Source organism: Acanthopagrus latus, chromosome 8, assembly GCF_904848185.1.
Source record: "Acanthopagrus latus isolate v.2019 chromosome 8, fAcaLat1.1, whole genome shotgun sequence".
Classification (NCBI taxonomy): domain Eukaryota; kingdom Metazoa; phylum Chordata; class Actinopteri; order Spariformes; family Sparidae; genus Acanthopagrus; species Acanthopagrus latus.
In genome coordinates, this window is record NC_051046.1 from 15,597,584 (window position 1) to 15,621,376 (window position 23,793).

At 42.7% G+C, this 23,793-nt stretch overlaps 2 protein-coding genes and 1 long non-coding RNA gene across 3 annotated transcripts in view; 1 reads left to right on the forward strand and 2 right to left on the reverse strand.

Moving 5' to 3' along the window:
- Positions 1-210: 210 nt before the first annotated feature.
- Positions 211-5,296, reverse strand: adck2 (aarF domain containing kinase 2). Its single transcript, XM_037106442.1, has 9 exons — positions 4,837-5,296; positions 3,738-4,742; positions 3,485-3,631; positions 3,243-3,371; positions 2,896-2,991; positions 2,450-2,728; positions 1,765-1,893; positions 1,575-1,628; positions 211-1,064 (listed from the first exon to the last, which is right to left on the reverse strand). The coding sequence occupies exons 2-9, from the start codon at positions 4,617-4,619 to the stop codon at positions 927-929; spliced, it is 1,854 nt and encodes a 617-aa protein (XP_036962337.1). The 5' UTR covers positions 4,620-4,742; positions 4,837-5,296; the 3' UTR covers positions 211-926.
- A 1,009-nt stretch (positions 5,297-6,305) lies between these two features.
- Positions 6,306-8,207, reverse strand: LOC119024047. Its single transcript, XR_005076390.1, has 2 exons — positions 7,095-8,207; positions 6,306-7,023 (listed from the first exon to the last, which is right to left on the reverse strand). It is a non-coding gene; the product is annotated as an uncharacterized LOC119024047 (long non-coding RNA).
- Positions 8,208-14,650: 6,443 nt separating this feature from the next.
- The window catches only part of si:dkey-82f1.1 (DENN domain-containing protein 2A), a 35,703-nt gene continuing 26,560 nt past the window's right edge, over positions 14,651-23,793 (forward strand). The window contains exon 1 of the mRNA XM_037107996.1: positions 14,651-15,091. The gene's annotated coding sequence lies outside the window, so the exon portion shown is untranslated. The remainder of the gene's footprint in view (positions 15,092-23,793) is intronic.

Below are 23,793 nucleotides of genomic sequence, written 5' to 3' on the forward strand. Positions count from 1 at the left end.
CAATATCTAACTGGGGAATGCAAAATAAAGGAATTATGTATTTATTCACTGCATTGTTGTGTCAATTTCACAGAATTTGGCACCAACTGAGATGTGCTAAGTTGATGAAATATCTCAAGTGGAAGTATTGTGACAAATTGCTGTATCGATACTTTGTCCCACCCCTACTCACAACTAGTTTCTAGAAGAGAAAACAAAGGAAAGCAAACGGCCAGTTAGTATAGATTCCCTTTTTATTGATTTAATTTAAAATGGTAAAACAAAAGACATGGGTCAGCTGTGAGTACAATTAGCCAAAGCCTTCACACTGTCAATGTTGAAATGTCAGTCTGAACAAATGTTACCAGGTATTATGATTCACACCAGATACGTCCATTAGACAACATTATCTAAGATGCAATAAAAGATGGAGTGCTAAAAGACATCCTGAGGTCAATATCAGTCATTAAAAAGCAAAAAGTAAAATGGGAAGTATCAACTAGGGATCTTGTTTTATGTCATAAATCACTACAAATGGTCTCTGAAGCCATCTGTGCATCTGACGATGCGTCTGACTCCATTAGCACTCAATAAATACGTGGTGCCTCATTTAAAACGCATACACTCTACTTCATTAGGCTCGGTGAGTGTTTCCTTAAAATCGATTATGGTGGGTGGAATTTTTGTACTACAACCAGAAAGTACTTAAAGTAAAATTCAAGAGCAACAGTGAGGAAAGTGGAATCGTCAACAGTTTAAAACTCAATGAGGTAATGATGGCATCAGCACTGCTAAAATGTAGTGATGAGACAGTGAACATGTGATCCACAAAGGAATCGTGCATTTTATGGTTGAAGACAACCCGTCACTGATGCATACGGAGGATACAGTATCTTCTGATATACTATATAGAAGCGTATAGTGTTGCTGTTATGTGTATGTGTGTGTCAGAGCTGTGTATAGTTCTTTAGCAGCAGGGGTTTGGCTGAATCCAGGATGTCCAAGTTTGGATCAAGTGACCTGCCCAGACCTTCCAGCACCATGATGGCAAACACAATGGAGGCGAAGTTACTCTCCAGCTTCACCTAAAAAAAAAAAAAAAAAAAAGAGTAACAATGTCAGTGAGCTATCGAATTAAAGCAGTCCTAACTCTTTGCCTGTTGGTGGTTTAAAAGTTAAAAGTCTTTAATATGCTCTTATTTTAACTCTCTGCATCTGTGAAGGACATAAACCCCACTTATTCTGTTCATTACATAGACTGCCTAGTACAGTCAGAGGATTTAAAGTTTAAAATTCTGCCTTAGAGTACAAGATCTCTAATTGTGCTTTATGATTTTATTTTAAAACAAGGCAGTGGCCCCCACAAAGCAGCAGTTTTGTAAGTTAGACTTCATTCACAGAAAAATGAAACAGAGATCAGTGATTTAGCCTTCAATGTCTTCCTGCTAAAAGCAAAATATTCAGGATAGTCAACTACAAACCTCCACAACAGCAGTGACTCTGTGTGGTCACCTGTCGTAACATCTCATGAAGTTTAAGCTTCTCTGCATGGAGTTCCTGTTCACAATAATGAATGTAACTTCCTGAAATTCTACCTTGTGTTGGATGAGTAGACCAAAGACTTTGGAGAGCAATTCACCCACTTGGACCTATGAACACAACAGAGCCCATCAATCAGTAACTGTTATTTCAGGATAACGTCCTCTACAGTAACATAATAACCAAGAGCATCGTGGTAGCTGTTATCATGTGGGCCTGCATCGGACACACAATCCAGGTTTGTACCTTTCCCAGAGAGAGAGTGTTGCTGAGGGCTTGGTCCACCAGCTCAGCCATCTCCTTCTTAAACTGTGGCACGTCTTGGCACTCATTAGCCCTGGCATGATTCAGGATCAACTCTGCCACACGTTCACCCTGAAGAAAGAAAAATCAAAACCAAGATGACGGTTAGTCCATGCTGGAGGTTTGGTCTGGCCTTCAGATTACATTTCATTGTTGTGTGTTTCTTTTTTTTTTTTACTTTGAAGAGCCATTTTTATGGAGTTAAAGACTGAATGTTTTTTATGCGGAAAAAGTTGAAAATTAACAGGCGACAAAAAAGTAACCTTAACCTTAAGTTTTAACATATGTTCTGATACACTGCTGTTAAGTGAGAAATGTCAAAATTTCCCAAATTTTTCTCTGAATCTCATGATCTGGAACCCCACCCCACCCCACCCTAAAACAAAAAAAAGGTTCAATTATGTTCATGATTCATTATATTAATCAGGATTTCTCCCAGATACTAACAGTAGATGGAAATTCAGTCACTGGGTTTGGTGAGAGTTCACCTATACCTACAACCTGACAGTATCATATTTGAAGCAAAAAACAATCTATTATTGATACAAGAGTTAAAAAAGAAGACAATTGTGTTCCGCTGCCACAGTTCAGTATTGAAACTTCATGTATGATGGCTTTCCTTCATTACCTGTTGCAGCACCACAGCTGTGAAGACAGCCTTCAAGTTTGCGAGATCGTGGTCACTAAGCTGGGCTACGATGCCTGCATCAAGTAGCACCAGCTGGAAAGGATTCGGGTCCGGCCTGACGCTGATCACTACAGTGTCCCACAGGTCAGTGAGGGTGGTCTTACCATGGGCCTCCCCTGAGACACCAGTGCTGTCACTGGAACCAGGAACAGGCCCCGAGCACTTGACCAGAATGTTCCCTGGATGGAGATCCGCATGGACAAAGTTGTCCACAAAAACCTGGAATATATGATGGAAATATCCAGTAGATATAATCTGACGTAATGAAAATGGCTGTCATTCACTCAGAACACATGAACACCGAACAGACAGGGAGACATTCACATACAAATTAGGAAACGACATTAATCAGGTGCAACTGAAATGGCGCAGGTTTTGTATCTCACCATCTTCAGGATTGCGTCTACTCCCATCCTGGCTATTTTCTGCTTCACCTCCGGAGGAATGTCAGAGCTCAGGTAGTTGGATATGGGCTCACTCTCCTGAACAAAAATGTTTATTATAATCTAATGATTCTGATTAAATGAATATATTTAGAGTAAATCTGTACTGCGGTCTGCCTGGAAATCAGAGACAGTGTGTCAAACAGGTTGAGCTTACTATAGAAGACAATAGTTCCATAATTATACTAATGTTCGTTTGACATTGCGATATGTGTGACTTGGTTGTACTTTACATTTGGAGCACGCTGTATCAGTCATTTCCATAGATTTTTAAGTCCCTCAGCACTCACTTCAAAAGTCTCCACTAAAATGGTCCTGGTGACAAATGGTCGTAACGGAGTTGGGAACTTGACATACTCCACGTTGCGGAAGTTTTCCCGGAAACGCTCGATGTTCTTTGCCTCAAACCGGAGATCAATCTGAAATAAAAGTTCAGTTACATCACTTGAAATGACTCTACCAGCCTAAACTCTGGCCTGTAGAGAAATGCTAATAAATCTAGAGCTGTATGATGGAGTCTGAATAATCCTACCTGTTTGGTCATGAGCTTCTCAAACTCCTCCACTATCTCAAACAGACTGAGCCACTTGAGACCAGGCAGGCAGTGCAGAAGCCAACTTCCTGCTTTCATCAGCATCAGGTCCATTTCAACCTGACCCCTTATGCCTGGATGTAGCACCTGTGATACAGCAGAACGTATTTTTAAACACCTGATGACAGGGTAAAAACAAAAAGACAAGGAAAGAAAGGGTCAGCGTGTTCAACCAGGCAGACCAGTCTCTCACCTTAATAGCCACAGGTATCAGATGCCCCTTCTCTGCACTGCCCTCCTCATGCTGCACCTTTGGGTGATTTCTTTCCTCAAAGCCTTCCCCCTCCTTCCTCCCCCTCCAGAGCTGCCACAGGGATCTGGTGACTCCTCTCAGACCAGGTATCTCCCAAGCTTCCAGTAAGTCTTCTTTCTCCATCTCCTCCACCAGCGACTGGAAAGCTGGGTCGTCAACCTGGTCCGCGTTGGCCCACCCTCTGTACACCTGGGCCACACATCCCGAACCCACTGGCTCTTTGCTGTCGATCTGTAAAACGCTCCTCCAGCCCTCCCCGAAAGCCCTCCGGAGACACTGCTTGGTGTGGGCCCAGGAGTGAGGGCGGACCCTTACATGGAGCCTGGAGAAGCGCTCGCAGAACTCCTGAGAGAAGATGTCCCGCCTGGTGCTCGCCCACTGACCCAGCTTGATGAAAGTGGGCCCAGACGTTTCTGTCACCCATAGCAAAGCATCCAGCCAGCGCCCTGCCCAGCGAGAGGACACCAGAGCCAAGGGGGAGAGGAGGAGGAGGGGGCCAAATTTAAAGAGCAGCAGCAACGCGCGAAGGGTGAGGCGGAAGAAAAATATAACTTTGTGCACTTGGACTTTGGCTAGAGACTGTCTGTCAGACTTTGGGGATGGGAGAATTGCTTCTTGGCATCTTGCAGCACAGGATGATGCATTCACTGCACCCAAACACAGCAATGTAACCTTGGGAATCTGTGTTAAAATCTGCCCTCGTTTGACAAAACATGCCCTGGAGTTGTGGATGAGTCTGGTTCGGGTAAAGGAGCCCGCTTTGTGGAAAGAGTACCTCAGGTTAAAGAGGACTGCTCTTGCTCCAAAAGTCAGCATGGTCATCACGTCAGTTGGCTGTTAGCTCGGCCATGTGTATCAGTCTTGTACGAAACCCTTTTGCAAAAACATCAATAAAGCACGACGGGACAGACTGCTGCCTGCACGTAAAACAGCCACAGATTCAACCTTAAAGGAAAGAGGCAGTCTGGGTTAATGCTACATTGAACTAGCTTCAGTGTTTACCTATTTCACAACACATTCGTGGCAGTACTTTACTTACGTGTCAGTGGGAGTTACTGTCGTTTCCTCTGTAAGGGAGGCGACAGGGTTGCCTCCTCTCCAGCCGTCGACGAGAGAAGCATTTCATGGTTCAGCTGATGTCACTGTGGCTGCCAAAAATATCTTCCATCTCCATTGAAAACAGAACATCCATGAAAACATCGCAATGACAGCCACTTCGTTTCCGGGTGTGACGTCTTGCCTGCGCGGTCACGTGTCATGGTCTTAAAGGCACAGGTCCCGGAAAAAAAAAAAAGATATTCAAAAATAGGAACATTTAACGGATGATTTAGCGGGATTTTGTGCTGATATTTGAGTGTGTGTGTTTGTGTAATGCCTTATTTATATCGTATATTTAATTGATCACTTCTTTCTTTCTTATATTTGGTGGTTGACATTTTTGACTTAAAATAAATAAAATGTTAAATACATATTTGAAGTTTCTGTATGAGAGTATGAAAATTGATTGTGAAATTGACCATGAAATGAAAGTTCCTGCTATAATAGGTTACGCTTTGCATGATCTCACACACACACACACACACACACACACACACACACACACACACACACACACACACACACACACACACACACACACACACAAACACTAAGCCTAACACATATGAGTCTTTGATTCAGTTTGATTACTGAGAGCTTCCGTCCTCCATGTTGGACAGAAAAACATCAGAGGGAGACATGTCATGACATGACAGCCTGTAGCTACATCATAGTTACCCAACCAATAGGAAGAAGAACAATCCATGATGCTTTATAAGGTATTAATTGATCACCCGTGCAAACCAGGATGGTAATTACATCCTTTTACTTATTTAACCAACACAACCCTCTCTGAGATCTGCTTAATCTTTCATCTTATCGCTGATAGAATATTGCTAGTTGATAAACAAGCAGTGATCTTGATTGATGATAATTGATCCCTCCAGATTCAGGAGGTTTTGGCTCAGGTGTGACTGCAGGCCATGTAGGAGGTCAGCTGGAGTGCTTTGTGTAGAAAGAAAGAAAGAAAGAAAAAACAAACTGTGCCTCCCTGTTGTTCCTCATCAGCTCATCCTTCCTATATTTGGGGTGCCATGTCACATGAGCGCTGACTGAGCTGGGAGCCTTCAGGTGAGCAATTCAGAAAACAGAGAGAAGAGGAGGAGGAAAATAAATCCAAATATAGAGGTATGTCATCTTTTAAATCATTGTCTGGCTGCTGCTGTTCAGCATTCCTCCTCCTATCTACAGTATTTGACATTGTGCTGAAATTCTCTGACCAATATGGTCAAATAATTACCCATGTTGTTTGGCGTGTGTAGATATTTAATTATAGTGCAGCCTCCTTTTTTTATTATTTTTTTTTTTACTAATGCATAATCACAAACATGTTATGTCGAACCACTTGGTGCCAGTAGCAGTGTGCAGGCTGCAGCAGTTGTTTGCCCTTCTCTGACCAGTCATAATCAGACTAATCTACTTTTTGGAGAAGCTTCTAACAGCTGCTGGAGAAGAGCCTTCTAATCTGCCATGTCCACACACCAGAAAATGATTTGTGGTCTCTGCTATGTAATCATTATCTTAATTGTTGTTGGGATTGGCTGTGGCTCAGGGGTAGAGCTAGCATCTTTGTTAAGGATGGAAGGATGCTGGCAAGATACTGAATCCCAAACTGTTCCTGATGGGCTGCCATGCAAGGTGCCGGCCACCACCATCAGGGTATGAATGTATATATGAAATAAGTCGCTTTGGACAAAAGCGTCTGCTAAATGCCCTAAATGTAAATGTTGTGGTTATTTTTATCATCACTGAATGTTACAGTTAAACCTTGTTGGTAATTAAATGCAGGAACTAAATGGATGAATATAAAATGAATAGGAATTAAATAAAGCTAATTTGTACGGTGCCTACTTTATATGAGGTAGAATGACACAACAGAATTAATGCAGTGGTGTTAGAGTATGGAGGTCAGCTGCAGGTCAGGGAGGAAACCGGAGCACCCGGAGTAAAACCCCCCACAAAACACAGGGAGAATGATAGAGAGATAGAAATAGATAGAAATATCCCAAACATCCCTAATCCTCATCATTAGTGGTAACTCATGACCTGAGGATCTTCCACATCCAGGGGAAGATGCGCCGGAAGCCATTCTTCTTCTTCTGATGTTTCTCCTTCACCCCCATGTTTTCTGAAAATCAAAAGACATTAAAGACTTCAGCCTTACTCCGAAATGCGCACACACAGGGTGATTTCCCTAACTGGAATCTCCTGATCTTCCAGCATTGTGTGTTCTCGGCGGTCATGGGCCAAACCAAGATCATGCTTGATGGCAGAATTTCAGGAGATGGAGTGTCGTTGTCTGGTTGGATGGTATTGCTGTCTTCAAAGGGTCGCTGTCGTTGATTCACCATCATTATGTTGCTGGTTTGGCCCATCACCTGGTTCTCCTTCAGCGCATTAAATGTCGTGGCCACCTGAAAGCACAAGGTCTACGCAGTGTTGTGTTTGTCAAGGCTGAGGCTCTTGATCTTTCTCTGCATGGAAATCTGGAGACACTGGCACATTTGACATGATTAGTTGTTTGCAGTTAGTTAATATGACATGAGCTCTGATTTCCTGCAAATAACTAAACCATTCTTAACGTTATAAATTCATCTCAGCTTTCTGACTCCTGAAACAGAAAGGAAGCAGTTACTCAGCTGTGTCACAGTGGTTGAAGACTGTTAACTTCTCTGGATCACTTCTAAGATATATTTATAAGCTTGATGGCAGTAAAGTAGTCAGTCATTTAGAACTGGCCCACATCACAACTGTTGCTTTGATGCTTCGATTCTTAGATTCCACCCCCCGCGCGCTATCACCATTCCCAACACATTCGAACACCACTTACCACTCTCTTGATCTTTCTCAGCATGGAAATCTGGAGACACTGGCAAGTTTGCCATGATCAGTTGTTTGCAGTTAGTTAATGTGTTAACATGTATGAAGGCAGGGAAAACTATTGAAGCTGAGCGTCATGGAGAGTGCTGAAGGGCAGAGCTTCACATTGTGGTGCTCCAAACGTAGTGTACAAATAATCACTATAGCTTTACATTAAGGTCATTTAATTACACTAAAAAAAAGGAATAGCTTTTTCACATGAGGCAGTTACTGCACCCTTTACTATACAATGCATTTTACAACTGTGAACATTAAAATCAACAAAGTTTCACACCTCATTGCTGGTTTCTTTCTCTCTTAGACTGTGGGAACAAAACAGGTGAAAAGAAGAAAAAGAAGGACTTACATTTATTCCCATTGAAGGACCATAACCATGTTTCAGATATTGTGCTACAGATAGTGTATACTTATTTTACCACCATCCAGTGGTTTCTACCTTGTTAACAATTAGATTAGACAAAACATGTTAAACCATTGCTTTACGACTTCATGTATTCACTTCGTATTCCACATTTCAGAGATCATCCGATCTGAGGTATAAGCAAAATTAAGGGAATTTCCACTTAAAGGTCCCATATTATACTGTTTTTCATCAATTGCACACAGCTGTCAGAGGTCCAAAACCTCCAAAATCCAAAACTGTATTCGATATGCATTGCCCCAGACCCATCCATGGTCCTGAATTTCAGCTGTCTAAAAGTCGCTATACAGAGCTCTATTCAGAGCAGGTCTGTTTCTGTGCCTGCACCTTTAAATGCTAATGAGCTCCGTCTGTCAACGCCTACTTGGAGAGCCCTGCCTTCTACGTCATTCTCAGGGAGGGGAAGCCCCTTGCGTTAGCGGTAGCATGCCTAATGTTTATGGTGGATGTACATATGTATGCTATGGCTTGCAGCGATTTTTTCGTTAAACCATACCAGTTTGATCCATAATAGGACGCAGAAGGAGAGGCTCCTGAAGAAGTACAGATTCTGTGGCTGCAGCAGGACGTTTCAGAATGGTTAGTGTGCTTGAATAATGTTAGTTTGTTCGTATGTGTTGTTACATTTACTCCCATGAAGCTAATGGCTAGCAGCTAGCGAAAGCTGTGTTTGTCTCCAACACAGTCTCAAAACTCTTGGACACTGTTCGCATCGTCTCTGTCTCCAGTCTGCACATGTTTCCAGACTTGTTACTGGGACAACTAAGCTCCATAGTAATATTATTAACATCAAACTCGCTTCAAACACCATGGCATAGCGGACCGAAGCGGAGCTAACTAGTAAGCCGATTTCCAGCTGACTTAACCAGACTGGTAGGCAACTGTAAATACTATCAAACCGCCGCCACACTTTTCGGTGGCTCGGGTTCAGTTGCTGGGTCCGGTATAGTTGGGACTGATCCTTTTACAAGGGTCAGTGTCCAGGTAAAGCCAGCTTTGTACTGACCCTCCTTAATGAAGCAGTCTGATGTGAAGTGGGTAGCACACACATGCAAACTAACACGAATCGCAGCCTGCACGTTCTCATTAAAAATTGAAAGGCAACCACTGTCTCTTCTGTTGTTCTGTAGCTGGGACAGAATATAGGCTCTGATGTTGATTTTTACAACCAACAACTGAGATACTTGCGTGTCAAGCTTTGAGCAACGACACTGCTGTCTCACTGCTGGACACACCGAACTTCACCTCGGGGATTAACGCCCCCCTTTCAGATATCGCCTATCCCCGCCCAGAGGAGGTCAGCCTATGATAATAACTCCTACCGTTACATAAGGAAAGGAGCTGAATCTGAACAGCCTGTATGAGCATTGTGTTACCAGTGGGTGGGCTGCAGAGACCATGCAGGAATCGCTTATTTTCCTCATTGTGGGAGTTGGCAGACTCAGGGAGGACCAGCTTATATATGTAGAGACCAGAGAAAACGTGGTTTTCATAATATGGGACCTGTAATGTTAATGTTAAGTACACAACTGTAAAATTTAAGATGAATTTACTTTAAATAATCATACAGATTCTCTCTCTGAGCTCTGACTGCCTGCAAATAACTAAACCATTCTTAACGTTATAAATTCATCTCAGCTTTCTGACTCCTGACACGGAAAGGAAGCAGTTACTCACCTGTGTCACAATGGTTGAAGACTGTTAACTTCTCTGGATCACTTCTAATATTTATAGGCTTGATGGCAGTAAAGTAGTCAGTCATTTAGATTTGCCCCACCTCAAAACTGTTGCTTTGATGCCTCCCCCGCGCGCTATCCTTATCCCCGACACATTCGAACACCACTCTTCACACGCACGCGCACAAAGCGCCGAAATTAAAACTCATGCACAAAATAACGTTGTATTAAACTAATATTCACAATATTATTATGAATGAAATGTGATTTATTTGGAAGCAGCTGGTGATGTCATGGACTTCAGCCTACTGATTGTGCACGATCAGATGAGTCCCCTGCCTCACCGCTCCCACGCGCCAGCAGGGGGAGCTGAGGTCCAGAGGTGAGCCTGCCGCCACCCCGCTTCTTCCACAGCCTCTGTATGTGAGACTCTCTCAGCAGCAAGCAGACGCACTTTTACAGAACAGAGGAAGCCAAGCCGCCCAGTCCCCACACGGCAACATGACATAACTGACTCAACGTGTACATGAGCAATACATTAACCGGATGGAATGAATGAAAACTTATTTAAGGCAGCTGGTACAGGTCAGCACCAGGGATGATCTGTCAAGATGATTAAAAAAAAACAAAAAAAAAAAAACAACAACCCAGAAGTGGCTGCTACAGAGCCGGTTACTGTGGATGACTGTTCGCTCTCTATTGTACTTACTTACTTACTTTCTTACTTATTATTTATTTATTCTTATTATTCACTTCATCACTTGTTCAGCACTTTGAATATATTTTTGATGTGTTTGAAAGGTGTTATATCAATAAAGTGTGTTTGATTGATTTGTTAATAGTATTATTGTTGTTTGATAGAAGTACCGGATAGTATAATCTTACAAGGTGTCTTCTCTTCCACGCAGATGAAATTGAGTGAAGGCCGGGCTACAAATGGCTGTACACATCAATGTCATCATTTCATGTGGATAAAACGCCTCAAAAATTGTAACTTGCAGTTTTTTCCATGGTATACTATTATATGCATTTCACCCAGTTTCAGTGAAGTCATATGTAATGCACAGTGGGGACGTTATTGGGTAATAAAAAAGTAAATAATGTAGCACCATTATGTGTGATAAAACTTTTTTTTTTCATGGACCAGTGCTGTGGATTTGTCCCCTCCTACTGGTTGTACATTCTTATTGCAAAACGCCTTTGTACAGGTAGGTATTGCATTTTGCATTCAAAAACATTGGCACGCAATGTAAAATGTACCAACGAAGCTGCTGATGTCCTCGGTGATTCACTCATCTGCTTATGGTTATTATACCTCAAATTCTAATGAAATCTCTTCATGTGCAGTACAACCACAAACATCTGGAACATCTTTTAGCAAATACAAAATGGTTCCCAGTAACCTCCCTCTACAACGAGGCGACTCTCAAGTGTGGAACAGTGACCGAGACAGGATGACAGCAAACCCAAACAAATTAGAAATCACATCAACACAACAGTGCTGCCGTGAAACCCACAAATAGTATAAAAACACATTAGCACAACAGTATTAAAGGCAAATATAGACATGTCCTTCTGAGTGTGCCACCCACCGTACATTACCTAAAAATAGGTTAAAAAAAAAATATATATATATATATAAATAAAAGTCCTCCCTCACTTCCTCACTATTAAATGACTCCAGCTGGATCGACTGAAGCGAGTTTAGTAGCGAGTTATTTGATCAACATTGTCTTAAAGAGTGGAATAGACAGTGTTGTGTCTCAATTCCTGGTATATAGACTTCCCAACTTCTCTGGGACAAAGTCGCACCGAAATAATTGGAGAGCTGCTGGGTAAACTTGATCCAGACTACTGTGGCTTTACGTTGTTCAATGCGATGACATTAAATTACCTAAAAAATGGTAACTGCATTTATCCATGTCATGATGTAGAATCATTATTTGAAGTCTCTGGTACAGTATTGAAATACATTTCTTTTTCAACGTATGTTGAGTGACACAATGTAGGTCACTGAGCATTTCACCAAAAAATGACATGATATTTTATTTACGACACATGGCAAATTACTTGACCTGGGAAATTATCTTTAAAATTGACAAACATCATGTGTGACTCATGGCACAATTTAAGAGGGATCACTTATTTGTTTCTCTCCACCACCAGTAATTCCAAAATAATGTCCCATGAGGTCGAAGGGACGTGACCTCGGCTCTGTGTTGGATTCACAGTATGTCACAGCTGACAGAGACGTCAGCTGCCCTACAGATGGAGACATAGCACAAAGTATTCTGGGTGCTCGTTCCGTTTGTCTCCCTCCTTTCCTCCCTCCTCCTACAAGAAGGACGCAAGGAAACCAAGGAAAGACAGATAAGTGGAAAGTTTAGCATAATAATTGACACATTTCTTTGCTTATTAACTCTTTTTTTAATTTCAGAGCAGATGTCTGTTCTTATTTTAGGAAAAGCACTGTTGGAATTACAAACACATTCAATGGCCCAGTTACATTAAAGTGGCACTGTGTAGTTTTGGATATGAAATTCAAGCTCTGAATTCCAATATTTACAACATAACTGAGGTGATAATACAAACTCAGACATATGTATTTTTTCCATACATGATTAAACAAGCTTTTCCCAGAGGAAAATAAGGTCCCCAGAACACTGTTTGAAGCTAGATAGGTGGCAGGGTCTGCCACATGTAAACAAAGTAAAACAGTATGTAGTTGTGTTGTCCTTTCATGTGGCATTAAAAGTACTTCCTGATAGGATACTCAGCTGTTTCCTGAACAAAGCTCCTATGAGATGACTTCAGTTCTGCCGTATTATTTTTGTGCGTTGGTATGGCTGGTAAAATATGGCTCTGGGTCATAAAGGAAAGGAGGAGACAGGGAACAAAACACACCCTGGGTTTGAATCCATTGTCATTTCCTCCGCTTAAACCAGAGGTCTCGCAAACAGCCTGCGTTGCACCATCAAGGACTGAGAACTTGTCCGAGCCATGTTCCCAGTCACGGTGCGAGTCCCCTGGACAGTGGGCTCAGTGTGCTCCCAGGATCCCAGCTGTAGGCCTGATAGAGGACTCAACAACACAATAAGGTGGGCTAAACGCCAAACAGATGTTACCAGCCCCCACCTCCCACTCTGTTTCCCCCACCAGCTATTGATGGACAAGCCAGGCTTTTCAGATCTCACTTGCATTTCAAAGGCGAGGTCAGGGTTTGGACTCAGAGGTCAGCAGAATAGTTGGTCTGCAGAGGTGACGGAGGTGATAGAGATGCTGATAGCTGTACAGCACATCTGTAGGGTGTAATTAAATCACAGGGCAAACCTGATACCCAATCGTGTGTGCATGTGCAGTTTTACAGTTGGGTTTTTAGTGTAGCAATTCGGAGGTACTTTGCCTGAGTGTTTCCAATTCATGTCAGCTGTTGTTACTATTTTCTTTGCGGATTCAAATTTTACATTCAAAACACGTGTTCGGATGTCACATGTGATCTCCGTCTTTACATCACATTTCTAAGTGCCTTGTTTATCAAATAAACTGCATTGAAACCACCAAACTATGTAAAGCAGGCAACAACATAAAAGCTTCAATCTACATTAAACTGCTGATGATGTGTTAATGTATCAGATGCAATGAACTAAATCGTTTTTTTGATTAATTATTTTGTCCACAAAATGTCAGAGAATAGAGAATGATAAACAGAAACTGAAAAAGAAAAAAAGAAATTCCCAAACTGCTTCAGAAGTCCCACTTCCAGGGATATCAAGTTTACTTTCAAAACACAATGTACAGAAGCAAATCCTGCAACAAAAATGACAAACATCTGCTTAAACAATGACCTCAACATTTAAACAATTGTCAGAAGGCTTCTCTAGATCCATATTTTAAACAAACATAACAAACATTTAAATAAACATTCCATTGCTAATCTCCATTCTTAGATCAAATTTCTAAATGCCTTGCCCATCATTTAATAACCCTGGCCCTGACATATGTTCAATACAAAGATTACAGGTTTCCAAATCGTTCTTCTCTTAGGAAAATACATTTGTAATAACGGACTTGCCAAAGAAGGCCAATGAGGGGGTGGAGAGGTTAATTATTAGTCACACTGGTCATCAGTATGCCACCCTTGTTTCCTGCTCTCTCACTTCGGTTTCTGACTCTTTCCACAGGACTTTTGAGAAAGTCTGCCGCCCCGGGCCCAATGGTGAGCTGGACACCCCAGTTTGTATTCACACTGAGCAGAGGTCAGCGGTAAACAACCCAAACACTGCCCACCACCATTTTCTGTCTCACTCCACACACAGCTCTCAGCACACAAGACCTCTTTGCTACTTGTAGCTGGTGGTGTTGTTGTTGTTGCTGTCGACTGCCACATGTGAACCAGTAAACAGAGATAAACAAAAAAAAAAAGAACAGAATAAAAGATGAACATGTTGTCCCCTCATTTAGAGAGGAAGAGCTGCCCTTGGGCATCTTTAATTGGCTCCCAAAGGAGGCTTTTATTTATGTATTCAGTCGTGCTCAGCTTTGCCCCTTCCTGCTCCAGCGCAGGACACTCAGTTTCCCCGGCAACTAGGGCTCCAATTGGCCAGCCAGCTGCAGATTAGTTCAGCGGTGGGGGGTTTGAGATGGGTGGGAGGGGGTGTGGAGCGGGGGGGTGATGATGGAAAATGGAGAGGGAGGAGAGAGAGAGAGAGGGAAAGGAGAAGGAAGGAGGGGGGTGTCGTGAGGGAAGGAGGGGTGGGAAAAGTTTTGAGAGGGACGAGAAGGAGAGAGAGACAGAGAAGGAGCCGGCGTCATTGAGAGATAGGAGTCCGAGTGAGTGAGTGTGTGTGTGTTTTCAGAGCCGAGAGTGGAGGGGAGAAGCTGTAAACATTTTAGCTCCGGAGGCTGGGCGGGAGGAGGGATCTCCCTGACTCGGTGCCCGTTTTCAAACTTTTTTGTGCGCTTTGGAGCTGCACTCTGTGTCTGTGTACATGTGTGAGGTACAGGCAGGGGCCATGCAAAGTGAGAGAAGTCGGAGGCAGGGGTAAGGGGTGTACAAACCGCGGAAGAGCGAGAGAGAGGGAGGTGGAGGGGTAGAAAAGGAAAACTACTCTGAAGGGAAAGGAACCATGCAAGTGGATGTTGTCTTCTGTGGGGTCAGGTTACGCAAAATGAGAAACTACTCCAAGAGCACTTCATCAGGGCTCACCCAGCTCAGAGAGGTAACGTAAACAGCGTGTGTGTCACAGTGTGTGTGTGTGTGTGTGTGTGTGTGTGTGTGTGTGTGTTTGCATGTTGAAAAAAATCTTCTCAACAGCCACGCCAGTAAAGTTGTAGTAAACATTGGGATTTCTGTCTATAGTATACATGTTTGTATGCTTTTCGTACTGATTTGCTCAGTCTGATCCATCTTCAAAAGTGTACTTCTATTTAACCCTTCTAACATATTCTCTGCAGTGTGAAGTTACATCCTTGCGCCTGCCCTTGAATGTGTCATCATGCATGTGTGCGTCCATGTACAGAGCAAGCAATATATGTTGCTAAATGTTGGGATGTGGTTTTGTCTGTGTTTATCTGAGCCGTTTTTCATCCTGGACTTCTTCGGCTCCGGTCGAAGCACGCCTGAGTGTTGCTCAAGTGTAGCCAGTCTCAAACTCTCTGCACAAAGTCCATTACTGCTGCCCACAAGAGACCCGTCTGTAACTTACTGGAGTGTCTGAGCACACGTGAGCACACACACACAGACACACACACATGCACGCACACACACACACAGAGTCACACAGTTCAATGGCTGTCAGCTCTCATCTGCTTATTAAATGAAAACAAAGTGGAGATGGATGGTTTGGTGGCCATTTGGATAACAGTCAGAGTTCACGCTCAAGCCATCGCATTCCAAACCGGCTTGTTGAGGGGGAGAGGGAGAAAAGAGGAGAGGATAAGTGAGATGAGCATTCTTCACGGTGAACAAAGGCACCTCTTCATGCGGAGTCCCAGCGCCTGTATTGTTGTGAGTGGGCAGGCAGGGGTGGAGACCTCCCCAGGGAGGACAGAGGAGTTCAGGTGGCTCCTGAAAGCTAGTTTTTCAAAGATTAGGACTAATGACCAATGATGCCAGGTATTAATGAAAGCAGTTTCTTCGGATCACATACACAAACACGACAACTTGTAAGATCAGCGACACACACAGCGGCTAAACAGACACAGGAAACAACACTTTTTTGACAGGTGACTGAATGAAGTAGAGACCACTTGTTAACAAAAACTCCGACAAATATCATAAAGCGGAATCGGGTGAATGAGAGTTTTGTATTTGACTCACTGTAAGAAGTCGACATGTTTCCAGAGAAATAATAATGATTAACACCCTTTGCTGAGAAAATATTTATAGAATAAAATATTTAGTTCAATATGAACAAGTGTGTGTATTTTTCTCAGCACAATGTGCCATTAAGGTCTACCAAACATCTTGAATGCATTTCTTGGCTTTTTTTGTTTGTTTTTTTTATGTTTGGGAATAATTTGAAACTTCCTAGACCAAATCTTTATCCTCTTAATTGCTATATTATTACCTCATTGCCATCAACTGACAGTATGTTGAAACAGGGACAAGTTTTACTCATCATTTTTTGACCCTTTTCTTTTATGGATGTCCTGGAAAACCTTGTTTTATTGAAGTGACACACAGCAAAGGGCCCAAGGCCAGGAGTTGAACCCAGGTCCCCTGCAGTGAGGACAAAGCCTCTGTATATGGGACACCTGCTCTACAACTGAGCTAAACGGCACTCCAAAATGGATTTGCTTTTGGCTGAAAATCTATAACTCAAAATATGGCAGATATGCGTGGTTTCATCACAGCATCACTCTAGTTGTCCAAACGATCAACAGAGAACACCTTTAAAGGACAAGATCGGCTAAAACTGTAGATTCAGTATCTGCACGGTCATTATCTACTCACCCCCATGTCAGTGCAAAGTAGCATGATGTTTTTGGAGCTTCACAGCAAAACACTGTGGCAGCATTCTAAGTCATCCAAGTCTCTCCTGATTGGAAAAGACGTTATTTACAAAACTCAGACAGAGTGTGAGCTTTTAGATTAGCAGCCACAGTGAAGTGGCTTTAAAAAAAGTTTTAAATAACGTCTTCTGAAATCAATTTGCAATATCAGGGCTACCACAGACATGTATTATTATTTTATGCTTTGTGTTTTCTGCTTCAGCTGCAGTGCTGTCTTGCTGTGAGGCTCCAGAAAATACTTTGTCGGCTGACAATTTTGGGTGAACTTATCCTTTATGTTTGATGCACATCCATGTATCCTTGTGTCTCTCTGTGGTGTGACTCATCCATATCACTATCATGCGAGATAGAAGCTCCTCTGTCGAGTGCAACAGGAATGTCCGCTGTGTCCTATAAGCACTGACCCTTAAGAGATGGTTATCAATCAGCCGACGTAATCCACCTCAGCAGCTTCTTCAGACCTTTTAGTTCAGCCTGCTGGGCAATGATTAAACCACAGAGCAAGATCTATGGAAAATGCAACACGGGAACATTTATGTTTAATATGCAGCTTCTTTGACTCAGAACAATTTTCGTTACTGGCTCTTAAATCCAGTGTTATTCTCATACAGCATACATGAACCCCTTCAGCAGGTCACTGGGAGTTTTACTGACTACAAATCAACATTCCTGTGCTCTCCTGTTTCTGTCAGTCCTGAGGTTGTATTTGCTCAACTGGGTAGAGTTGAGAGTTTATTGAATTGGGACTGGCTGACTCTCTGGCACTGCGAAGAGACGGTTTATAGAGTCGGAGATAAAGAGCCAGGGACTGTCTGTCTGCTAGTCAGCAAGGTTGTAATAAGTGGGATGCAATCTTGTAAAGGGGCTCTGCTGTGGAGCCCTGTGTGTGTGTGTGTGTGTGTGTGTGTGTGTGTGTCTGTTACCAGTGTTACTATCACACACACAGTGGTCTGTCAGATTGGGTCAGTTGTTTACATTCTGTGTCGGAGGCAGAGGCTAACTGTCTGCACGACTGCTGTGCAAAACAATGTGCACTGTGGTGGAAAAAGAGGGCATCTGTGACCTTGTATTCATCACTCAGAATATCCACAGTCTGTCCCTCTCTCTCTGAGTGATTCATTTTACTCTGACACACAGCCATTTTCTCTAATTGCATATTTTCCTGTTTCCTCCTCTCATTTCTTTCTCTCACACCAAAATATTGACACGCTCAGATCCACGGCGTCCTCACTCGCTGCTCGTGTTTCTCGTCACTCTCCATGACTCATGATTTCCAGTATACAAACACATCCTGACACATCAAAACATGAGCAACACATGAGGTCTGCTCAGTGAAGGTTAATGGATTTTTTTCATTAATATGCATGCTTTGAAAGGGGAAAACAGAGAAAATTCCTGAAAACCTGAAAGCCAGATGTTTAGTGTCGTGACAAGCCTGTCATCTCTCACAACTGAGTCAGCTTATTACTTTCTTCTTGGAGGCATGCTGAAGTGGTGAAATCAGTCTTGATGATTGGTGTGAGTCACTAGAGTGCAGATTTATCCAGGAAGACGGTGTTTAGCGTCACGTTGACACTATGGGCTCAAATTGGAAGGAAGTTAACTATTAGATACCTGTTAGACACACATATAGACAAGTTTTACACTCACTTTTTACAAACATGCACATTAGATGTGTGTGCATATATATATTTGTGTGCGAGGGCATAACGAGCATGAATATGTAGCCTATGTGTCTACAAACACATACATTTTCATTGGTATTGTCACAATACTGGAATGTCTTTCTTCATAAAAATGTCAATAGTTGATACCATTTTCAGCACCTTTGAGAAAAACAGACTGAAACAAAAGGCTGTAACATAACAATAAGAAGTGACTTTTCTTTCCTCGGCTAGTAGAAGTGAACAGTATAATTTTTTTCTCTTCAGATAAGCATTTCAAAATAATATGCATGTGGCAACTCACTGTTGGAAAGAAGGGAGACTGAGAAAGTGCAGCTGCTACTGATGTATCAGTAGTACAGGAAATGAGTATTGAAAGAGTTTTAGATATCAAGAATAAGGTTGATAATCACAGAGTTACTTTATAATATGGCTCACGATACGTTGAATTCTGAATATATTTCGATATTTTTGACAACCCATCTCTTCATACATGTATTGTATTAACCTTCACGATTTGTCATAGTTTCACTTCAGTTGTTTGCGTTTTCCTCAGGGGTGTGTTTGTGTGTTTGGATGCAGTCAGTGACATCTGTCCTCTCTATTGTTCTGTGCTCTGAGAGATGTGACAGCAGGGCTTTAGGAGGTTACAGCCCGTGCACCCCTCCTCTTACAGGAACTGGCCTTTGACGGGCACTCTGCAGGGCGGCCTGCAACTTAAAGACCCCACCGGGCCAATCTCCTGCCGTCCCCGAGCTGCTGCTGTTGTTGCCACAGTGACGTGCTCGGGAAGAATGTGTCCTGTGGTGACGGTGAAAGAATATCTCTCGGTTCAAAGATATGGTGTGCGTGGGGGGGTATTGTCTGTGATGTTGCTAGATGGCAATGGGTTTGATCAGAAACAACCCCCCTCCTCACACACATACTCAGATGCATGGATAATGCATACCATCCTAGACACCCGTAACGATGTCCTTGTAAGACTTAAACCAACACACATACATGCATTCATGCATGGATAATGCATTCCATCACACTGCACTGGAGACGTTTATCCAGTTGGCAGCTGACCAGGCTTTTTTCATTAGATGCACCCTTAACTCTGACACACACACACACACACACATATGTATATGCACGGTCTTTCTCTCACAGCCGGTCGCTTGCAAGCTGTTGCTCTGTCTGGCAGTTTCACTCTGCTGACTGTCTTGAGCTGTATTCAAAAGACATCAGACTTCGGGGTTGAGAGAAACCAGTTGCTGCAACTCCCAATTAGGAGATTTAACAAGATATGGCAGGCCAAATCCCCATCCTGCTGTTTTGTTTACACAGACTACACTACAGAACATGAGTCTCTAGCAGAGTTCAGTCTGGAGAGAGGGGGGCAAAGACGGCAGCTAAACTTTGATGGCAAGGGTGTTCAGTGTGGGCTCGGAGAATCATCCCAGCAAACCGATGCTGGTGACGTGCTGATGAACAGCATGTAAAAGCTCAGTGTTTCCAGCCTGGTTTGGCTTATTGCAGCCCGTGCCCACTGGCAGCATGTGGCGGTGGCATAGGCCTGAGCACACACACACACACACACACACACACACACACACACACACACACACACACACACTCAAGAACACACACAGTCACATGCAGGAAAACAGGCACGTAGACAGAAATATAGACCAAAACACATGGATACTTGCACATGAACGTGCATTCACCATTTGCTTAACAACCCCCGCTTGAACAAAGAAATGCCGTCTGGAATGGAATTTGTCCATCTGGGTTCAAAGTGTGACTCTGATGTCGCTGCACAGCTCGTTGATTCGGGCCCGAGTTGCCATGTCATAATGAGCATTCCAAGCAAAATGGGAAAAGGGTTAGAGCACGCTTTGTTAGATCAGTTATGTGCAGCACGTGTGTGTGTGTAATATCTGAGATGGAAAAACTGCAAGAGCAATGACCTTGAAATCTTCTCTTCTCTTCTCTTCTCTTCTCTTCTCTTCTCTTCTCTTCTCTTCTCTTCTCTTCTCTTCTCTTCTCTTCTCTTCTCTTCTCTTCTCTTCTCTTCTCTTGCAGCCATGGCTGAGAATGGCAAGAATTTTGTTTACCTGTCAATTAAGGGATCTACTCTATAATGAGAATGAAAACAATGTCTGGGGGTTCATCCAAGTGTAACAACTTAATGAGTAGATACTCCAGACACATAGCAGACACACAGGGGCTTTGATCATACCAAATCATATCTAAACACTGTCTTGTTAAGTTCTAGAGCAGGGAAAGTGGTAGTTATATCTTTGTCTGTCTCCAGTCTAATGGTGATTACAGTAACATCATCCTTTATTGTACTGCTATACAGTGTCTGTTGGTGTCAATCAGACATTTTTAGTTCTGTTGAGACATTAAGTTTAGACAGCAGTGAGCTAAACTATCGGTTTTTGTAGAAATTATTTTGTCACCTTGTTATATTGCATAGCAGTTCTTATATAAGGCTGCTATAGTTAATCAATTAGATCAACAGGTTTTTAAAGGTGACTTGTTCCAGGCATTTGATTTTAAGGAAACTGAAACTAAATGTTTGATTAAACTTAAACTGATTCCAAGCTGGGACACTGTGATTCCTCAAACTTGCGTGTTGCAGGCATCAAATTCAGAATGAGTCAATAGAAAAATGATAGTTATTCAGTTTGAACATTTAAGGAGAATTCTTGTATTTTTGAACCTGGGTCTGATATTTAGTGTTGAAATCATTCATACTCATCAAAAGGTTTGTAACCAGTCCAGTAGAATGGCTGCAATGGCCGCAGCGTGATCCTGTGGGGCAACTCTGACTGTCAAAGTTGCAGGCTTACGTTTTTATTCAGTGTCTGACAACATTGCCAAAACCATTCCAAACTTTCTGTTGAATTAAAAGATCCTTTTTGTGACCAGAAGCACAAGTGTCGCTCGTAGAGAAGTCTCACTCTGAAATCTTGCAAGATGTGAGTTGTTGCAAGAAGAGGACAGTGAAATCATGAATAAGAGTTGGGAAAAAAAGGAGCTTATTTAGAGGAACCGCCAACTGGAATTTAATTTGAAAGTCATGGCTGAATATTTCACTGATTATGACAGATGAGGCAACAACTGTAGCAACTCACCTCACAAGGTGTCAGAGCAAGTCCCAACTTTTTTGGAACCAGGGTTGTACAAAAATAGCAACAGACGATGAATAGAAATAAATATTTGGAATGCAAATAAGAAACAAACAAATCTAATGCACTGCATTACACTCATTGTTCCTCAAGCATGTTGCAGTTGCTCCGATTTAGTCTTTGCTAACTGCCTGATATTCCGACTACAAAGCATATTTGCCATGTGTTGAGTACAATTTGTTCTGGGGTTCCTTGGGAGATGACGATGAAAACGCACACCCTTCAGATCAGTTTGGTTTGGCTTCCTTTGGCGGTGCTAAACACCCGTCTTCATTTCACTCAGTGTTTTGTCCACTGGCGGTCTTGGCTGAGGCTCACAGTTGTCGGTCACGGGGTGTGTGGAGGTCAAAAACTTCGGCTCTGACTCTGACTCTCGAGTTTACACTCCGGAAGAGCACTTTCCCAAGCTCTCGCCTTGCGCGGCTCCCCCGGGGATCGGCGGGCGAATTATAAAAATCTGTTTCTGTGCAGGCATGCAGAGGAGCAGGGGAGCAGGGATGGGACGGGGGAGATGGTGGGAATTCTCAAGCGGAACCCTTAAAATGTGAAGGGGGGGATAAAACAGGAAGGAGAAGGAGAAGGAGAGGATTTTGGCATCAGAGCTCAGCTCAGAGACTGCGGCTTGGAGGAGAAATTTGATCTGGAGCCCAGAGAATAATGTTAGTGTGCTGAGGAAGCCAGGTTATTGTTGAAAGAATATGTAGGTCCGCTCAGGGCTGCACATTCACTGTGGCTGAGCCTGTTTTACAGAGGAAAGGTTTTATCATTAAGCTTCCCACATTGTGTGTCAGCACAATGTAATATCAGATAGCTGTAAATACTGCTCGCTGCAGGCAATCTTTTCTCTCCTTATGAATGATGGTGTATCCAGTGACACGTCTTGATGAGTGTGCAAAATCCAGGCCCTTTGGGTGTTGTTAACAGCAGAGACATTCTCTGAGGTGTATGCCACGTCTGCTGTCTGTATTTAAGGGCATGGTGAAACAGAGTACAGCTGCGGTTGCAGATGACAGTAGGTGTGTGTGTTTATCACCTGGCATATTACCTGTGGCTGTTCATGAATGACCTCATCCATTGAAAATCATCACCGCCTGCCAAACAGCGAGGCGCCTTGCCAGGGAGAGCTCCATGGATTCTTTTGTTTGGAGAGCTTTCCTGTCAATGGCCTTACTTACTCTGTCAGTGATGATTTATGCTGGCTGCAGCCACGGGTCTCCAACCACAGGTGCATCTACACCGAAACATCTTGTGTCTCAGGGCCGGATGAGGCCATGATTTTGGGAGGAAAGGATGTGAAAACAGAAATATTTAAAGGGACAGCAGACCTGTGAGATTTTTAATATTGCCCCACATGAATGGATGGAAACATATCTCTGACTCAAAGTCTCCAACTAGTTGCTATGACGTTGTGCTAAGCCACGGCAGTGATTTGAGCTAAGGTCACCATGCTAACATGCTCACAATGACAAAGAGGATGCTTTTGTTTGATTGACATGCTATTTCTAATTTCAGCATCTTAGCTTAGTGTGTGGGCATGCTGACGGTTTCAACTAAGCGCTAAATCTGAGGGATCACAAATGTAATTAAAATTGATCCGAAAGGAAACATGAATGTTTGTGATAGATTTCATGGTGGATGAATTTAACTCAAAAACCACAGGAGATGGCAGGGCTTGCCAAAGTCATTAGAATAAACTATCTGGGACCAATAGATGTAGAATATTTGGTGCCAATCCTTCCAGTATATATTGATATTTTTATGCTGAAGTTTATGCTGAGATGGAAACACCTTTACCTAATCTATGTAACGTAGGTTGGTGACCATTTGTAAATTACATGTTGTACGTTATGTGATGTACATTAGTTGTTTTTAACCCTAGGATGTTTTACTTACCCCAACCAAGTAGCTGTTCTTCCTGAACGCTTACCAAACCATGACAGCTTAACAGCTTTAATGACATAAAAATATAATATGAATTTGCAAATGACATATTACAGCTAGCATGACAGCAGAGCCTGACACGTGCAAAGCAGATGCTAGTGTTGGTAAAGCGTCATA

Coding starts and splice junctions, on each gene's coding strand:
- adck2 (XM_037106442.1), bottom strand. CDS start 4,619: ATGACCATGCTGACTTTTGGAGCAAGAGCAGTCCTCTTTAACCTGAGG. Junction 2,729..2,895: donor TAGACGCAATCCTGAAGATG/GTGAGATACAAA, acceptor CATATATTCCAG/GTTTTTGTGGACAACTTTGT. Junction 1,065..1,574: donor GTCTACTCATCCAACACAAG/GTAGAATTTCAG, acceptor TTTTTTTTTTAG/GTGAAGCTGGAGAGTAACTT.